Source organism: Sminthopsis crassicaudata, chromosome 1 (genome assembly GCF_048593235.1).
Source record: "Sminthopsis crassicaudata isolate SCR6 chromosome 1, ASM4859323v1, whole genome shotgun sequence".
NCBI lineage: Eukaryota > Metazoa > Chordata > Mammalia > Dasyuromorphia > Dasyuridae > Sminthopsis > Sminthopsis crassicaudata.
This window is the reverse complement of record NC_133617.1, coordinates 53,087,713-53,105,526: the sequence shown is the minus strand read 5'-3', so window position 1 is coordinate 53,105,526 and position 17,814 is coordinate 53,087,713. Positions and strand designations below refer to the sequence as shown.

Genomic DNA, 17,814 nt, shown 5'->3' with positions numbered 1-17,814 from the left:
ACACACATACACACACACACACACACGGACCGCCTCTCTAAGGACCAGAACAATAGCCCCAGGCCACCAAGCCGAGGTTTCAGGCAGGGCTATCCCTTCCTGAGCCCTTTCTTCCCGTCTGCCCCCGCAATCCCACAACCCGGGCTAGGGGAAGAGGATGGAAGGGGTGGGAGGGGGCAGCTCTGTGCCACGGGATTGTGAACGTGAGCGTGTCCAGCTGCCCCGTGTCTCTCTTGTGTTCACAAGGGTATGTCTGCAAAGAACATTTCCACTTAAATGAGCTTTGTGAAAATTTTCCCCCATTGATGGGCCATGCCCATATGAATTGTGTGTCTGTGGATTTGTGCAAAGTGTTTCCAAGTCTTTGTAAAGAGAGAATATGGTTTCTATCAGAAAATCTCTCTGCAGTTGTGTCTGTGTAGATGGGTATATCCCACATGTGGACATGCATGCACTGAGAAAGTTTTCTGGGGGGGCCTGTATACTTGTATTCGGATGTTTGGGCAAAAATAAAATAGTCTGTGGGTCTCTATGGACTGTATTATACAGAGGTGTGTTCTCTGTCCTGTTGTGCTGTTGTGTGCATATCTGGATTTGTGTTTATTTCTATGGCCATGTTTAAATAGGTCTGTGCAAACATTTTGTGCACAATGTGTTTCTCAATATACTATGTCAAGGGTTTTGATGTGCCTGTGATTTGTTGGTGTAGTTGTACATGTGTATTCGTGTGCCTTCGGTGCATGTAGTGGAAGAAGTGTAAGATCTAGTGGAAAAGAAATAAGAAGAGGGAAGGACCTACTTCAAAGGGACTGACTGCTCAACCTCTCCTTCCTCCTCAGTGACAGCAGTTCTTGGCTCTGGTTCTCACCTCTGGCATGGAAGGACTATGGTAGAAGGAGGAAACTGAGGCACTTCTGGCATACACAGCTCATCACAAACACATTCATGCTAAGACACATAGGAAAATAGACTTCATACACCCCAATACCCACAGAGATACTGGACAGCCAATGACAGGAGCTTCAGGTTTCTCATCTGTAATATTTGAGAGCTGGACTTGATGACCTCCAAAATTCTATTCTAGCTCTAAATATAAAATCTTATTACTATATTGGGAGGGTCAGACAAATGGTCTTGAAACTTAGAACAGAGAATAATAGAGTTAGAAATGTCCTTAGGATACAGAACTTCAGAATTGGGAGAGCCTTTAGAATACAGGATGTCACAGCTGGGAAGGCCCCTAGAACCCAAACTGTCAGAGTTGGGAGGATCTTTAGAACACAGAATGGCAGAGCTGAAAACATGAAAACATCAAAGGCCTCTCAGCTCTTACATTCTATGACAATGGACACATAGAGAGAGACTTATGGGGTAGAAACACACAAAGATGCAGACAGCCACACAGACATATTTAGTTGAGGGCAGTGGGAAGCCCCGCTCCTCTTCTTTGGAGATAGACAATGCTGCTCCCTCCTGATCTTCCAGATAATTCACCATCCTTCTCACCCTCGCCCCCACTCCTCCGCGCTGGGGCAGGGGACCAGCAGAAACTCAGGACATCCCGTATCTATACAAGACATCCTGTATCTATACAACCTCTTTTCCTAAGAAGCCAAGATCTCCTGCTTTTGGAGGAAGACCAGTGCTTTCTTAACTTCAGCTTGGTTGTTTCCTCCCCAGTCAGGATGCCAAGCCTGATGATTTAACCCCTAAGTTTTGGGGAAAATGATGCAACACATCCCCTTTCTCCATAATTGTGCCATATCTCAGAAAAGCATAACCTCTTGCATAGGAATTTTTGAAAGACAGTGATAGAGGATAAAAAGCTGCTGTTGGAGTCAGCAAGACCTGGGTTCAAGACACCACTGGGGTGGCAGAAAAGCCACTTAAATTCTTAGTGCCCCAGGTAAGCTATAAGAATACTTAGATTGCAGCAACTTTTCAAATCCTAAAGAGGTTTCTCTCTCATCCAGCCTAGTCTTGTACCTACAATTCACCACTGTGGTCAAGTCTTTTTATTTTTCTGAGACTCAGTTGTTGAATTTGTAAAATGAGGAGAGAAGATAGTTTTAGGTTATAGAAACACCACAGGATGACATTAATTTTAACATTCTCTGTTCTAAAGGCCTTCTCAGCTCTGCCATTCTGTCTTCTAAGGGTTCTCCTACCTCTGACAGTCTGGGTCCTAAGTATTCTCCCAGCTTTTCTAGTCTGTGTTCTAAAGATCCTACCAACTCTGACAGTCTGCGTTCTGATGTTGTATATCCAAAGAATTCTTTGAACTCCACCATTCTCTGTCCTAGAGTCCTCCCAGTTCTAACATTTTGAATCCTAAGGATTCTCCCAGATTTAGATATCCTATGTTTGTGTGTTTAGGGCACTACCAGATCTGAAAGATATTCTAATATGTATTTCAACTCTGACATCCTCTGGTTAATTCTGAGTGTACTTGAAAGCAAGGAAAGGCAAAGATTATTTTTTCCTTTTTTTCCCCTTTAAGATGGAGAAACTGAGACCTCAGAGAGGAAGCAACTCTTAAGTTATACAATAAGAAAGATGATTATAGAATCTGGATTGGAATCCAGACCAGTTTTCTTTCTGGTAAGCCTTCTATTTTTAAGAAATCACAATGGAAAACTAAATTCAATTTTATGTGAAGTATAAACCTGCTTTATAAACTAGAGATTCTTGCATCACACTGTAATGCTTTCTGCAACTTGCATTGCATTGTAACATCTCCTGCCTTTGGAAGCTGGGCACTTCAATTCGAATTCCAGCTCTTTTTGCTAACTAGCTGTATGACCTTGGACACATTGATTCCCATCTCTGAATTTCAATTTTCCTGCCCAATCCTATAAAGTGAGGGAATGCTGGAGAATCTTTAATTCTCCTTTCAACTGTAGGTTCTATGATTTTGTCATGCTTTGGAATGGGGTTTGAGCTGTAGTTAGGGCCTCTCAGATCATAGTTCTGGGGATTCCCAGGTGAAATGCAAATCCGGAGACCTTTGAAAATAACCTGGGACAGACAGTGCAGCCCCATGGTGCAGAAACTACAAACCCAGCTATAGGGCAGACTGTACTGAAGGAGCCCAGGGATAATCAGAATATGTCAGAAATGGACATTAGAGATCATCGAATCCTGTGTTCCCATTTTACAAATGAGAAAATTGAGTTCCAAAAAAGAGGATTGTCTTGTTTCAGCTATCACACTTGGCGAGTAGTGAGAGTTACAATTTTTACATAAATCCACATACAGAACAGCTGTCCAGTACTTTGTCACTCTTTTCTATCTTGCTAGGGGGTGATTATATAGCATGGTACATTTTTATGTATGCCTTATTCTTGCTCCACCCCTGAACTTTGATCTCCATGAGAGCAAAGACCTAACTTATCTAAACTCTGTATATCCTGAAATGCCAAGGGAAAAAATATGCAAACAGTAAGTACTTAATAAATATTTTTTGAATAAATATGTAATAGGTCTATTGTGTATACTATATAATAATTCTGCTAAGATAGAATAGAATGGGATGGGAAGGGATGGAATGTGCAAATATGTATAATCAATACCCACAACAGGGTATATGAGTGTATATTTGTATGTCAGTACTTAAAAGAATACACCCTTATGTAGTTCCTAGCCCCTGCACCTTAACAGTCTCTTGGAATTACTGTGCCTCTCACTAGGTGAACCACCTTCCAGAGATGAGCCTCTTTTCCACATTTATTTTGTTCTTCGTCTGAAGACAGATGGTGATGGGCAGGGCAGAGCTTCGAGCATTTCCATCTGGGGAAGATGTGCCAAGCTTGGGCTCCCTTGGCACAGTCCAATGAATTGAGCCCCGTCCCCCTGCCCTGGAACCAACCTGAGATATTATAGGAGGAAGTTACACATGCATCCTTCACTGGAGTCCAACTCCAGAGACAAACAATCATCTTGGCATGGCGCTTAGCGTCGATAGCTCCGCCAGCTGAACTCAGTCCTGATCCAGCTGGAAAAACTTCAAGTACTTGCCTGAGTATGGATGTCATATCTGTGCTCTGAGAACCAGCCTAGTTCGTTTTAGAGGGGCTCAGTGGCTGGCTTGGCGAAGAGGCGGACTGATACACTTCCAATCTCAGCAATTCTGGAGCACAGTGTAACAAGCTGTGCAGGGAATGTCGGCGAAGTACGCAGGACAGGGGGAACCACAGGCATGAAATCAGAAGAAATATCTATGCACGTATACATTGTATTCTTTCCTTTTTAACATTAGGCGAGTAATATTATCAGTTCGTTCGGTGGAATCTTAGCGGAGGGTTAATGGTGGAAGATAAATAGTTCAGGATGGAGGATGGTGGGGGGGAGGCTGCGTCTGTATTGCTGACAGAAGCGCCAACTGAGAACCGCGAGAAGATAACGGATCCAACGAAGCGAGCTTCCCTCCCCCTCCCCAGTAGAATCCAGCAGGTGCATTGGGGAAAGCCCTTCCCTGGGACAAAGGAAATGTAAATCTCTATTCCCAGCTCTGCCACTAATTCTGGGGCCCTGCGGCAAGCCATTTCCTTTCTCCGACTCTCAGTTTCTCCAAATGGAAAATGGAAAGGCAGGCGGCTACACTGCCTCTCCCCGGGACGTTATCGTAGGACTTTAAGGGTCAATAAAAATGGGAGACTCATTCTATATATACATAAACATATATATACGTATATACATACAGAGATAGGGAGTTGTGAGGGGGAAGGAGAGGGATAGGAGGGAGAGAAAGAAGAGAAGAGAAAGGAAAGGGGGGGACAGAAGGGGGAAGGGAACGAAGAAGAATCTTACATCTGTTTATTAGGACGTGCTTCCCACTCCCTATTGCCGCCCCATGAAGAAACCATCGCACGTAGTGTCATATAACTGCGTGTGTGTTTATAAGCCATATCTGCTCCGAGGTACCACGCCGAGTAATGCTACCGCAGATATAAGCGAATCTCCCTCTCCAGGCCCGCAAGGTCCACAAGCAGCTGCCCTGCCACCAGAAGGCGTCCTTTATCGTGTATCCCAGGGGTCCGAAAGGAAGCCGTTCAGCGCGTTCGCTTAGTAAACCTATATCCTACTCGCCAACCTTCAGCGATGTGATACAAGCTGGGGTTTCTAACTAGCATTCGCTAGCTTGGTGGTGTTTTTATTTTTTAAAATTATAACTGTGTTTCAACATAATTGATTTCCTTTGTGATCCTCCGTATTTATTCCATGCAATTAGCATGATCGGGTTCATCAGACTGATTGCCAAAGGGGTCCACAACACACAAAAGAGGCTGAAAACGCCCGCGTTAAGAAGACACTAGAAGTAATTCTGGGAACCGACAGGTCAGACAGGAGATAAGGAAAACAGAGGTGGAGTTTGGAGTCAGCAGGGCTGGCTTTGAATCCAGGCTCTCCCTCTGAGTCACTTTGGGTAAATCTTTCTGGTTTCCCAAATCTGTTCAATCAGAGGGTTGACGAGATGATCCCTGGGTTCTCTACCAGTTCTAAAACGACTCGAGGACGGCGGATCCCAGGCTGGGCTCACGTCCCGCCTCCCTAGTGCCCGAGTAGGCTCATGGCTTTAAGCTTTCCGATTGAAGGAGGTAGCGCAGCTGGGGGCCGCTGTGGGAGTAGAGGACGCGAGATCCTCTCCTCCAGCGGATGCCATGATCCAGGCCCGGTGGAGGCTCCCTATTCCACTTCGGACGATGAAAGGGGCAGTAATTCCGCCCCCCTCCCCGGCCCCTGCAGGGCCGAACCTCTGTGTGCCGGGAACCCGGCGAGCTTTCAGAGTTCCGCGAACGTCCGCCCACTTCCCTACTCCAGGCTTGTATCCATTACCCCCAACTCTGTTCTGGTTCTGGTTTGGAGGAGGACGCTTTCCTAACCACATTCCGGGCTAGAGAGCTCCCTGGGGTTATCTACAGCCTCAACAAGCACCCCAGGCCGGCTCCTGCTTCCTAATCCGGTGCGTAATGGCTACAGCAAGTTAGACTAGGGTAGAGTCCCTGGGCGTGGGCCTTGGAGACGCTCCACACAGCAGGGCTATGTCCTTGGGCTCACCGCGTGCTCCGTCGGTCCGTCTGTGCATTAGGTCTCGGGGATGGGATTGACCCTCGAGGGATTTTGGAGGCTTCGGTGTTGTGGCTATAACGCTCCATTGCGGCCTAACGGAGAGGCAAAAGCCCTTGTTGTGGCCGCGGGGACCTGAAGAGCAAATTGGCTTAGTTCTCAGACCTGAGGTGGGAGCGATTGTTCACTGGTTCGTGCTTTCTCTTTCTCTGTCTCTCTGTCTCTGTCTCTCTGTTTCTCTGTGTGTGTCTCTCTGCCTCTGTGTATCTCTGTCTCTATGTGTCTCTGTCTGTCTGTGTGTCTCTGTCTCTGTGTCTTTCTCATTGTGGTTGTGAGTCGGGTCTTTGTGAGTGTCTGCAGATCTCTGTCTCTTTTAGTTAGAGCTGTTTATAATTTAACGTTTGATAGAAGTTATTGTTTAAATGAGAAGTAGCCTGAAGTTGTGGGTAGAAAGCCAGCCTAAGAGAAGGGAAAGCAATACTTTTGTTCTAGTCTTGCCTCTAACAAATACTGGCTGTATAACTTTAGGAAAATCAATTAACTTGGCCCCGGCAACTAAGATTTGGAAATGTAGACCATACATTAGTACTATGTAAATAAATACCACTGAAACTGGTATTATGAATTATGTTTATGTAAAATTAGGGGCTCTAGAAGAACCTTTTAAGATCTTCTCATCCTATTCTCTTATTTACCAAAAGGAGGAAACAAAAAGATCTTGAGGCAGTTCCATGACTTTGGGCCTGAACCTGTTTTATCCTTTGTAAAATGAGGTTTTTGATGGGTAGTTTCGCCATTAGTCTCTTTCAGCTCTAGCATTTTGAGTTCTATGTTCTAAGATTCCTTCCAGCTGTGACATTCTAGGTTCTGTGAAAATACCTAGCTGTGGTCACATCACAGGGTCTCCAGGGTCTGTGGTTGGCCAGGAGATATTATTTCTAACTCCAATTTCAGGGACACGATTATACTCCTCTCAGACATTTTAGTGGTACCTGGGTGACTTAGCCAGGCCAGAACCACCTAGACTGACAGGTTTCCTCTCCCCACCCATTGGGCAAAGGTCACCACTTTCTTTAAGGTGACGGAAGGGGAGGAGTGGGATTCGTTGTGTCCCCCAGTTGTATAATAGAGAGGCTTTGGACAGGAAACTCAGGCTCCCTAATTCTTCTTCTGGCAGGAAGGCAGCCAGGATTGCTTAGTCTAGGACTGAATGAAGATGTGGGGAGATGGTGATTTGGGTGGGGGGAGGAGAGCTAGGAAAGGGGAAAAATAGTTTGAGCAGCAGGGAAGGCAAAGCAAGGAGGGGGATCGATACAGATTCAGTTCAAACCAGTTCCAGATCAGTTCAGGAACACTGCGCAGCTGCTGCTAGGCTCACCAATGACACAGGCTGCCCAGGCTCCAGTTCCTGGCAGCCCCAATTTCCCAGCACTCTGAGCAGAAGCCCCCAATTCCCTGCCGTTGACCTCTTCTCCTGAATACAAACAGTACACATCCTCACTGTCACACCACATACTCACAGTCTTGCACTATTACCGTGCACTAATATACGATTTGCTAGCTGGAATGGAGAATGCTGAGCTAGAGACCTTAGAACATGTGATCATAAAATCTGAGCCCGAAGAGAAAATGATTTTAATCCCCTCATTTTAAATATGAGAAAGAAGAAAGCCCAGAGGGGTGAAGCAACTTGGGTAGCAAGGCTCAAAGGCAGAATAATACCTCCCCAACATCTGACTTCAAATGTATCGCTTGGATCTTCACTGTCATCTAAATGGGAGTTAGCCTATTTTATGATACTTCAGGATTGATAAAACTCTTCCCCTACAGTTCTTCCAAGTCAATAGTGTAACTATGATTGAATCCACTTTAAAAAGGAGAAAACTGAGGCTCAGAAATTAGGAAGTGACTTAGATTCAAATGGGACCAACAGGGACAATAGTCGAAGATATTGTCACTTTCCTGGCATCCAAAGCCCAGTGTGTTTCTGTAGAGTTTAAAGACAGAATTTAACCCCCTCTCCTTTCCTTCCAAAATTTTACACCCATTGTACCACACTGCCTTACTCTCTTAAGTAGGAGAGAATTTACATCTTTGTGAAGTTCAGTCTCATTTTTGTTATAGCCATTTTAAAGAACAGCAAACTGAGGTTTATTGAGGAGAAGTTTTCATGTCTTTGGAGGGGTTTTATGGAAAGAAGATTTCTGTCTAGCTTATCTAAACCTGTGTTTATATCTATGTTGAGGGTTTGAGGTTGTGTAAAGTCAGTGATATCTTCAGAGTGGGTGGGGCATACATCTGTCTAAGGGGCCAGTGGAGTTGTGCAGAGACTGTGGGCTTCCAAAGCTATTTTTTGCTTGAGTGAAAAACAATTCACCTACAATTAGGTGTGCACATGTTGTGTTTGTGATCCATAGAGTGGGCATGCCTTTGTAGGGTGTATAGTCTTTGTATTGTATACTGCATCTAAATTGGATGTGTGTTGTGGCATATTGTGTGTGTGTGTGGGGGGGGTTTCATGGGGTTCATACCATGTGTATACATGGTTAAGTGAAGTGTAAATGGATGTTGGTTGGGGGGAGGGGAGTGCATCTAAACCGAGTTGTGTTCACAGGACTGTGTTTTATATGTATTTACTGATTCACCCCAGCATTTTCAGGTTCTCCTCCCTCTTTAGCCCTAAGCCAGGGTGGCAAAGGCCGGGTAGATGGACTATCTGGCTACAACAGGCAGACTTGGGACTGTGGGGAAGGAAGGAAGATGAAAGAAAGGGAAAAGGAAAGGAACGAAAAAATGAAAGGGGGAAGGAATAAAAGGAAAAAGGAAGGAAGGTAAGAAAAAAAGGAGGGAAAGAACCAAAGTAGAAGAAAGACAGAAATGGAGTACTTGTGGAAGCCGAACCTTACAACCTGTTTCGGGTAGGAGTGAAGTAATGCAGCCTCTGTACCCTGCCCAACTAAGGAAAGCCCAAAGATTTATGGGAAGAAATGAGGGCCAAAGGCATCTTGGACCAGTGACAGGGGTAGCAAATGAAGGAACCAGACCAAATGAACATTTCCATAGGAAAAATGCATGTTGTAGCTACTGACTGTCTCTGCAACCTTTTCTCTCTCGCTTTTCGGTCTAAATTTGTCTCCATCCTATAGCTCAGGATTGCATTTTTCTATTTGTCAGTGCGATCCTCTTCCATTATGCCCGTCTGTGTGCCTGTCTTTGTCTGTCTGTCTCCCTTATCTATGCCCTTGCCTTTTGCCTTTCATTCTCTTTTCTCCTCCCTCCTTTATATTTCAACTTTCGCCTCGCCACCCCCTGCCACTCCCCCACCCGCCTGTAACCCCCTTTTTTCATCCCTAGTTTGACGTCCACAGCTTTATATTAAAGGGACCGAAGCTCGGGGAAGGGACTCCCGGATTCTGTTCCCCAAATCGGTGCCTTTAGGAAAGTACAAGTTACCTCTCGTCCATACATATTATCTATAATAAAATTAAAATCGAATAGTTTTGTGAGACCGGGGAAGGAATCCTAACCTGGGAGTCAGGATCCTCAGGTTCCTCTGAATCTCAGTTTCCTAAACTGTCAAATAGGATAATAATCCATTTTATTCTTCCTCCCGCACAGGGCCGTTTGTGCGACTCATTCAATGGATTAAAAAAAAAAAAATCAAACAAACAAACAACTTCATGATCTGTAAAGTGCCAGACACAAGTAAATATATGATCTGATATATGATATACTCTTATTGACTGGTCCGGTTACATAATACAATAATTAATGTGTGTGTGGATGGATTCCACGAGAGAATGGAGTCGGAAAGCCAGAGGTCTTGTTTCTGTCTCCACAGTCAGTCTGAAAATTATTTTCCCCATCGCCGAATCCAAGGTGCCGTTTCGGCCTCTGCCGTTTCGGCCTCTGGTAGACCTGGCCTCGGCTCGCCTCACCCCCAGCCCAGAGACAGCCTGACTCCCGTGGCGTGGCTGGGGGCCGCGCACGGGCTCCCAAACGCGTCGGTCCCAGCTTCCCCAGGGGTTGGGCCCCGAGCGGCTTTCCCTTCTGCTTCCTCCGTCATGGATTTTGTTTTTTATATTTCAGATTTTGATCAGTTACAAAAATAGTTTGAGTCCGGAGCTGCAATTCCGACAATATTTGAAGCGGGCCGAGCACGATCGATCCGCGTGACGGTGATGAATTAGAGATAGTAATTCGAATTTATCGATTTTGCGGCCTGAAGGAGCCCTCCCCCCCACCCCAAACCAATTCCACTTTCCATATAATTACTGTTTTAAATGTAATCACGGAAAGGAGGCCCCCAGTCCGTGCTGGGCCGGATCTGCACAGGGACCAGGTTACGGAGGAAGTTCGTGTGAATGGGAAGGCCGGGAGCGGGGTGGTGCTGGAGAGACTCCATAAGTGAGGAGCTGGGGGGTAGAGAGTCTGCCACTAACTGACTCAGTTAGTGAATTTGGCCACAGTTTCTCCATCTGTGAAATGAAGGAGCCGAAATAGTTCCAGCGCTCCCCCTCGAACTTTGACACTGAGCTTTCGGTAGAAAGGGAGTCCTCTCTACATTTCCAAACATGGGGCTTTTATCACTTGCAAATGTGCCAGCCCCGGCATTCAAATCTGTTACCAAATTTTACCATTTCTAAAGCGCTTTCTTACTAATTCTCTTGTTCCTTTTAGGGATTAGAGTTATCAAATAAATTAACCTAAGCACTTCGCAAAACACTTCGCAAACCTAGTTATTATCCCCATTTCATCAAACACACTAAACATACTAAAACCCGGGGGGGGGAAAAAAAGTAATTTGTTCAAGGTCACCCAGGGAGATGGTGTCAGGGGGAAGTGGGAGAATACAAGCTCCTTCTTCCTAAACCTGCCGGGATTAGTGTTGGGATACACTCGGTCCACACTTGACGCCGCCGGTCCTGGGATTCTGCACAACCAGAATTCATCCGCAGGGTGATTTAGGCAAAGAAATGGGCACAGCCAAATCAAAACAACAGCAGCAACCGCTAGAGCCCAGCCTCTTAAACTACAGTATCGATATCGCTACAAATAATCGAGGAAGCTTGGGAGCTTGAATAGCTTGATCTGGCCTCGGGGGAGGTGGGTGCATTAATTCCCTAAAGGATGAGGAATGTTCTTGCTGCTGCTGCTGCTTCTTCTTCTTCTTCTTCTTTTTTTTTTTCCCCTTAGAAAGCCGAAGGCTTACTACTCTTCCCTTCTAGTGCTTCTCCGCTAGTGCGAGGCTCCCAGGCTTACCCAAGGGGGTGTGTGTTGGTGGTGCTGATGCTTATAAGGCAAATATGGAAGAAAATGAAGCTGTTCGTTTAGTTTTGTTTTTTCTTTTTTCTTTTTTTTCCTCCTAGCCATCAGGCTGTGTAGCCGCGAGGACTAGAACAACGGGTCTGCGCCCTCCAGAAATTGGTCCGCCCCTATCTCGACCCTGTCAATCTGCTCTCCCGCTCACCTTCCGGAAGGAGCCTGGGTCACTTCACGCCCAGCACGCAAGGATTGAGGACCAGAAACCCGTGCGGCCCTCGGGGCCAATCTCGGGATTTGGCCTTTTGCCCTTTCGAATCCCCACCTCTTCCTCCAGTGGCGTCGCTGAAGGGCCTAGGGAAGGACAGGGGGAAAGTGCTCGATAGCTCACCTTTAGCAGCCCCAGAAGGCTGTGTGGGTGGTATGTGCCCACCTTAGCCAGCCTTCAGGAAAAAGCCTCAATTCCTCTCTCACCCCTTCCCTTTTCTTTCCTTCCCTTACTCTCCCTCCTTTCTCCTCCTTCTCCTTCCTTTCTCTTTCTTCTCCTTCCTTTCTCTTCCCGTCTCCGTCCCTTCTTTCTCGTTTTCGTCTTTTGTCTGACTCTGGGGTTTTCTGTATGCGGCTCCCCACTTTTTCTTTTTCTGTCCGTTCGTCTATTTTTCTGCCTTTACCTCGGAAGGTTTCTGTCTTTTTCTGTTTGCTTTTCTCGGTCTTTAGTGTCTCTTTATGTCTTGATTCCTATTTCTGTGCGTTCTTTCCTCTATCATTCTTCCTTTCCTGCATCTTCCTGTCTTTGTCTCTTATTATTTCTCTTCCCAGTTTTCCGAGTTTCTGGGCAAGTGGGGCATTGAGGGGAAATGTGGGAGCAGGGCACTGGATCTGGAAGGACTGGCTCAGTGTCAGTTGTTCTCTAAGGCTCGGTCTCAGAGATCCGAGGCCCAAGAGAGGCTCGCCTTCCCAATTTTAAAGGAAAACGGAGCCCGAAATAGGAGCCAGATTGTATCCAGCGTAGAAGATCGAGCGCCTATACTGTGTGTGTGTGTGTGTGTGTGTGTGTGTGTGTGTGTGTGTGTGTGTGTGTGTGTGTGGCGTTGGGAGGGCGAACAAGGAAGCTAGAAAGCTCAAGTCTCAATCACCCCAGAACTCGGATGATATCTGAAGCCTTACCATGGATGCAATTTATTTTCTTGGGGGTCGACTTGGAGGGAGAGAAGGAGTGGTTCACAGTCGAGGCGGAGGCTATGGCATACTCCATCAGGTTTTCTTCTTTTCCCTCCCGCCCTCAACCCCTGTGGCGGCGGCGGCGGTGGAGTGTCTGTTTGTACTTCTGTTCCTGTTCCTGCCCTGGGCTCGGACTGGAAAGGTATCACCCAGTGCAAAGACACCCGCCGGGAGCCCTCCGCCCCAGCGCCTACCCCTAGCTCAAGGAGTCGAGATGGGCTGGCTCTGGTGACGGCGCTTAAATCTCGATTTCCTCAGGTCTCGTAAAGCCGAGAGCGATTTGCATTCTATTAACTGCTTTTCAATAGCGCATTGACCGGAACTAAAGGATGGCGCGCGCCGGGTCTAATTACCAGCCACCCCCGCGCGCCGTACTCCCGCAATCCGGCCCCCCTGACCCCGGGCTCTGGGCCCGCTCCCTCCTGGCCAGCTCCGGACTCTGCTAGTTGAGGATAACAGGGACCGCGAGGCCTGGGGACCCTGAAGAGAGTAGACAGAGGCCAAGATTCGGGAAACCAGGACCCAGGTCCTCGATGTGCAACTAGTTTGATAGAGAAAGAGGCTCCCGCGTGGACCGTGAGAGTGTCAGTCACAAGGGATGTGTAACAGATGTCGCCTGCACATCGCTAATTTTAAACACGTTCTCTAGAACAGGGACTTTATAATGTTTAAGGCTGATTCCGAGATTGAGCAAGGCCCTTCTCCTCCAGGGGCCTCAGTTTCCTCATCCGTAAAATAGGAAATTGGACTAGAGGTTTCAAGTTTCTCACAGCTCTAACATTCTTCGTTCTAAAGCTCCATTCTGACTCAAAGATCCTTTGTTCTATAATCTAAGTTAGTGAGGGCTCCGACATTCTGTGTTGTGAACACGCAGTTCAATTCCGACGTTCTTTGTTCTACGTTCTAAGGTCCATTTCAGCTCTAACGTACTGTAAACTAAGGCCTCCGCCAGCTCTGACATTGTGTTCTAAGCAGCCATCCAGCTTGAACCTTTTGTCCACATTTTCATATCCATTTCAATTTAGAATTCTATGTTCTAAAGTTCCTTTCATTTTGAGTCTCCACTATGGTGTAGACTCGGCAATGTAGGATATATAATAAATGATTTTTTCCCAAAACAGGGAATCCAGTAAATGTTTGTGGGATTTAATACATTTTATGCCAAAAGGTGTGAGATGTAATATATAATGTTACAGTAGCGTGCTAAATAATATGTGATTTCTATTAAAGGACTCAGAATGTGTAACATATTTAAAAATCTATAACATAATGCATAATGCACAGGTTTAACGTAGCCCATAATATATTACACAACTTAATATTCAACCAATTTAATATAAAGCCTATACACTGTGATATGAAATACGTAATGGAGACCAAGAGTGCTATTACAAACTATCTGTATAATTATGATAGATTAATTAACTCCATGAATAATGGCACGAATATTAGTGACTCGAGTTTCTAGTCCTTCGAGGAAGCAACGGGGAAGCTGATTGAAGAAGAGACCTCCTCTCACAGCTCGGGTCAACTTCAGTTTCTCTTTGCCCCTTACATTGCTTGGTGTGGGAGAGGGATATGAGGTGTGCATGTATGTGTGTATATGTGTGAGGTGATGCTGAGGGAGCTCAGAGGTTAGAGAAAGTCTAATCCTCTCCCCCAGCGCAGTCCTGCTGGGTCTCATTTGTTGGGAGTGGGGGGACTAGGCTCTGATCCAAAGGGGCTTCTGGGTCCTTAGGCCCCCGCCCCCCACCCAAGCCTAGAGACACTGCAAGCTGCTAGCAATCATCGATCGGCTGCCGAGCAGAGCTGCGGCTATTGTCCCCAGCTCCCAGCGGGTCCCCTGGCCCAAGGTCCCCGAGAGCGGAGGAGGGAGGGATCCGGACTGCGGAGAACCCCCCCCAAGAGGTGCCCATTAAATGGATATTGCCTGTGAAGAGATTGGGGGGTTGCTAGGGCCAGATGTTGCCTCCAGCTGCTGACCACGGGCAAATCTCTCCTGGGAGCTATGGCGTGGTGTGTGTGTGCGTGCGTGTGTGTGTGTGTGTGTGTGTGTGTGTGAGAGAGAGAGAGAGAGAGAGAGAGAGAGAGAGAGAGAGAGAGAGAGAGAGAGAGAGAGAGAGAGAGAGAGAGAGAGAGAGAGAGAGAGAGAGAGAATCAGCTATCTGAATTTAGATTCAGAGAGACTGAGAAAGAACGGAAGATTAAAGGAAGGTGAACAAAGAGAAGGGATGCTGAAATTCATAGATAGAAAGAAAAAATGGAAAGAAAGGAGACAGATTTAAATGAGAAAGACAGATATTGAGAGAAAAGATAGAGGTGTAGATAGAAAGGGGATGGGGGAGAGGGAGAACGAGGAAGCTCTGCGTGTGTGCGCGCCTGTGTGACCTGGTCAGGGGATGAATCTAGTGTATGTGATCAGTGAGCTCGCCAGGGATACACTCTCCACACGTGGGCCTTGGCGGCGACTCCAGATGCAAGTGGGTGTCCCTAGTGGGTTCATGCCTAGCGCTCCTGTCTTTGTGTGTCGATTCTCTGGGCACTTAGTGGTCTTGTCTCTCTGGCTCCCTCCCGGAACTGTCCTGTCCCCAGCCTCGTTCGTGGGTTCTCCTCTGACCTTTGCCGCTGGCCGCGGGGCTCTGTGGCTAGGCAGCCCCCGGAAGCCCCAGAAGGCGCCGCTCTCGGCGGGCTGGGGGTGGGGATTGATTGCCGGGGCCATTTGTAGAGAAAAGCTGGAGCCAGGGGATCGATGGAGCAGAGTACGAGGGATGGGGATGGAGGAAGAATAGCGGCCGTGAGCCCTTCAGAGCCAGGCCAGGGAGAGTAGAGTGGACAGGCGCTAGGGAGAGGGAAGCCTTCAGGCTATAACGCGGTACCGACAGACCTCTTCCACAAAGATCCCATAACATCCCAGAGCACGATTCTCCAGTGCAGAGGTTCCCAGGGCAGCCAGGCTTACCTCCCTCTGCCTCACGCCCCTACCCCGATACAATTCTCCCAAGCAGCTCGGGCCTAAGAGCTCCGGGGACACCTCTGTGGGGCTCTAGCTGAATCTCTCCTCTCGAAGTGGAAAAGGAGAAGGGAGGAGAGCGGGGGCGGGTGGGTGGTGGACAGATTCAGAGTGGGTGGTGGGAGGAAGGCGTTTTAGAGAAAGGGGAGGGAGACTTTCCCTTCCAGGCGTCCTGTAACCTACTCCACGTTGGGAGCGTGGGGTTTGTGTATGAGGATGGGGAAAAATTCTCTGTCTATTCATCTCATCCCCTTTCCCTCCGCCCGACTCCGGGACACGGAGCGCCTGTTTTGGTCACAGTCCCGGGCTCCCGAATCTATCAGCCACAATACTCGGCCGCCTCCGTTCCCCAGCCCCCTGACTTCCTCCCAATTTCCAGGTCCTGCCCCTCTTGCCCACCTGTGAGTCTCAGCATCTCCTGCTGCCCAGTCTTCTATCCTAGCGCCCTGACTGTGCCTTAGGGTTCCCCTAACCCGACTCAGCCTTCCCTCCTGTCCCCAACTCTGGCCAAATCCTCTCCCTGTGCGCTCCCCCTCTTCGGCCCAGCGTTGGCGAGGAGTTTAGCTCTTGCCCAAACCTTGTCCCGTCCTCTCCTTTCCCCAACCAGGGTCGGACCCTTATTTCTGGGACTCTCCGGTTCCCTTTTCGCCCCGCCCTGCACCCGCCCCGGCCCCCTACCTGCGAGTCTGAGGGCCGACATCCTCTGGAACTCGGGCTCCTGCAGCCACTTCCACATCCTGCGGAAGGTCTCGCGGCCGGACTTGAGCTTACTCCAGGGCTTGGGGTTGCGCAGCAGGTCGGAGAGGGTGCCCTGCGAGCGGCACAGGATGCGCTGGGCGAAAATGGCCTGGGGAATGCTGTAGCGCTTCAGCTCGGCTGTGATTCTCTGCGCCACCTCTTTGGTGTTGATCTCTTCCACCTGGCCGGAGCTGCCCGCCTGCGAACCCGACGCGGCCGCCGCCGCCTGCCGCTCGCGCTCGGCCAACAGTCCCCCTCCGCCGCCGGCGCTGCCACCCGGACCCGCGTGGTGCCCGTGCGCTCCCAGCCCGTTGAGAGGCGCCATCAGACCCGCTCCGGGTGCCCCGAGGCCGCGGCCCAGCGGATCCTCAGCCCGGGCCAGCATGGCCGCGTGCGGCTCGAAGGCGGCCGCGGACAACATCTTTTCCCCGGCCAGGTGCGGCCCGGTGCCGTAGGTGGCCAGCGGGGGCGGCGGCGGCGGCGGCGGCGGCGGCGGCGGCTGCTGTCCGCCGTGCAGGGGACCCAGCCCGTTGGCTAGGGGGCTCAGCGGTTGCCCCATAGCCGGCACGTCCTTGGCATAATGGCCGTAGAGATTGCCCACGGAGGCCAGCCCCCGGTCGTCGCGCATGAGGGTGAAACTGCCGCTGACGTTTGCGGGCAGACGCTGGTGGGGGTGGGCTCCGTGGGGCGGGGGACCCGCTGGGTGGTGCGGGTGCGGGTGGTGGTGTGGGTGCGGGGGTGGGTGCGGGTGGAACTTGTCGGAGACAGCCGAGATGGGCGGCAGATGCTGGAGCGGCGTGAGGGTAGTGTAAGAGCCGCTGAGGCTGAGGGCCGGGCCGGGTGAGTCGCAGGCCAGGCTCATGGCTGGGTGCAGCGGGGCGGCCAGCTCGGCCCGGTAGTCAGCAGCGCCGCTCTCCAGCAGCGAGGCCACGCCGGATACCATAGCCGGCCGGGCCGGTCCCCCCACCAGGCCTCGATGTGGGCCGGGCCGCGCGTGGGCTGGACTCAGCAGCTCCCCGGCCGCCTGCGGATGCGCCAGCCCGCCCAGGTTGTCCAAGCTCAGCTCCATGGCGGCCGGCCGGCCTCCCGCCGGCCCGCCGGCCCCCCGCCGCCGCCGCCTCTGGCCGCCCTCCGAAGGCGCGCCCGCCGCTACTCCATGGGGCCGGCTGGGCGCACTGGCAGGCGGCGGCGACGGCAGAGCGCGGCCCGCGGGGCCCCCGGGCACGGCCCCCGGCCCCTGGCCACGATGCTCCGGCCTCCTGGCCCCCCCCGGCCCCGGTCCGAGCCTCACAGCGCCGCTGGCTGCCCGCCCGCTCGCCTCCCCGGGGCTCAGGGATGCAGCTGCGAGCGAGCCCGCTCCGCCCCGGCCAGCGCCGAAAACGATGTGGCAGCCGACCGCCCGCCAGCCTTAGCCTCGCAGCCAGCGCCGCCTGACGTCAGCAGCTCCCAGCTCATCAGGGCCCTCGCCTGCCTCTCTCTCTCTCTCTCTCTCTCTCTCTCTCTCTCTCTCTCTCTCT

General features: G+C 49.9%; 1 protein-coding gene across 1 annotated transcript in view; it reads right to left on the bottom strand.

Annotated features, from left to right (window-relative positions):
• ONECUT3 (one cut homeobox 3) overlaps positions 1-17,366 on the bottom strand; it is a 46,933-nt gene extending 29,567 nt beyond the window's left edge. The window contains exons 1-2 of the mRNA XM_074284124.1: positions 16,505-17,366; positions 16,238-16,471 (exon numbers count right to left, since the gene is read on the bottom strand). Coding sequence (XP_074140225.1) covers positions 16,238-16,471; positions 16,505-17,366 — 1,096 coding nt within the window. The remainder of the gene's footprint in view (positions 1-16,237; positions 16,472-16,504) is intronic.
• Between the last annotated feature and the right edge of the window lie 448 nt (positions 17,367-17,814).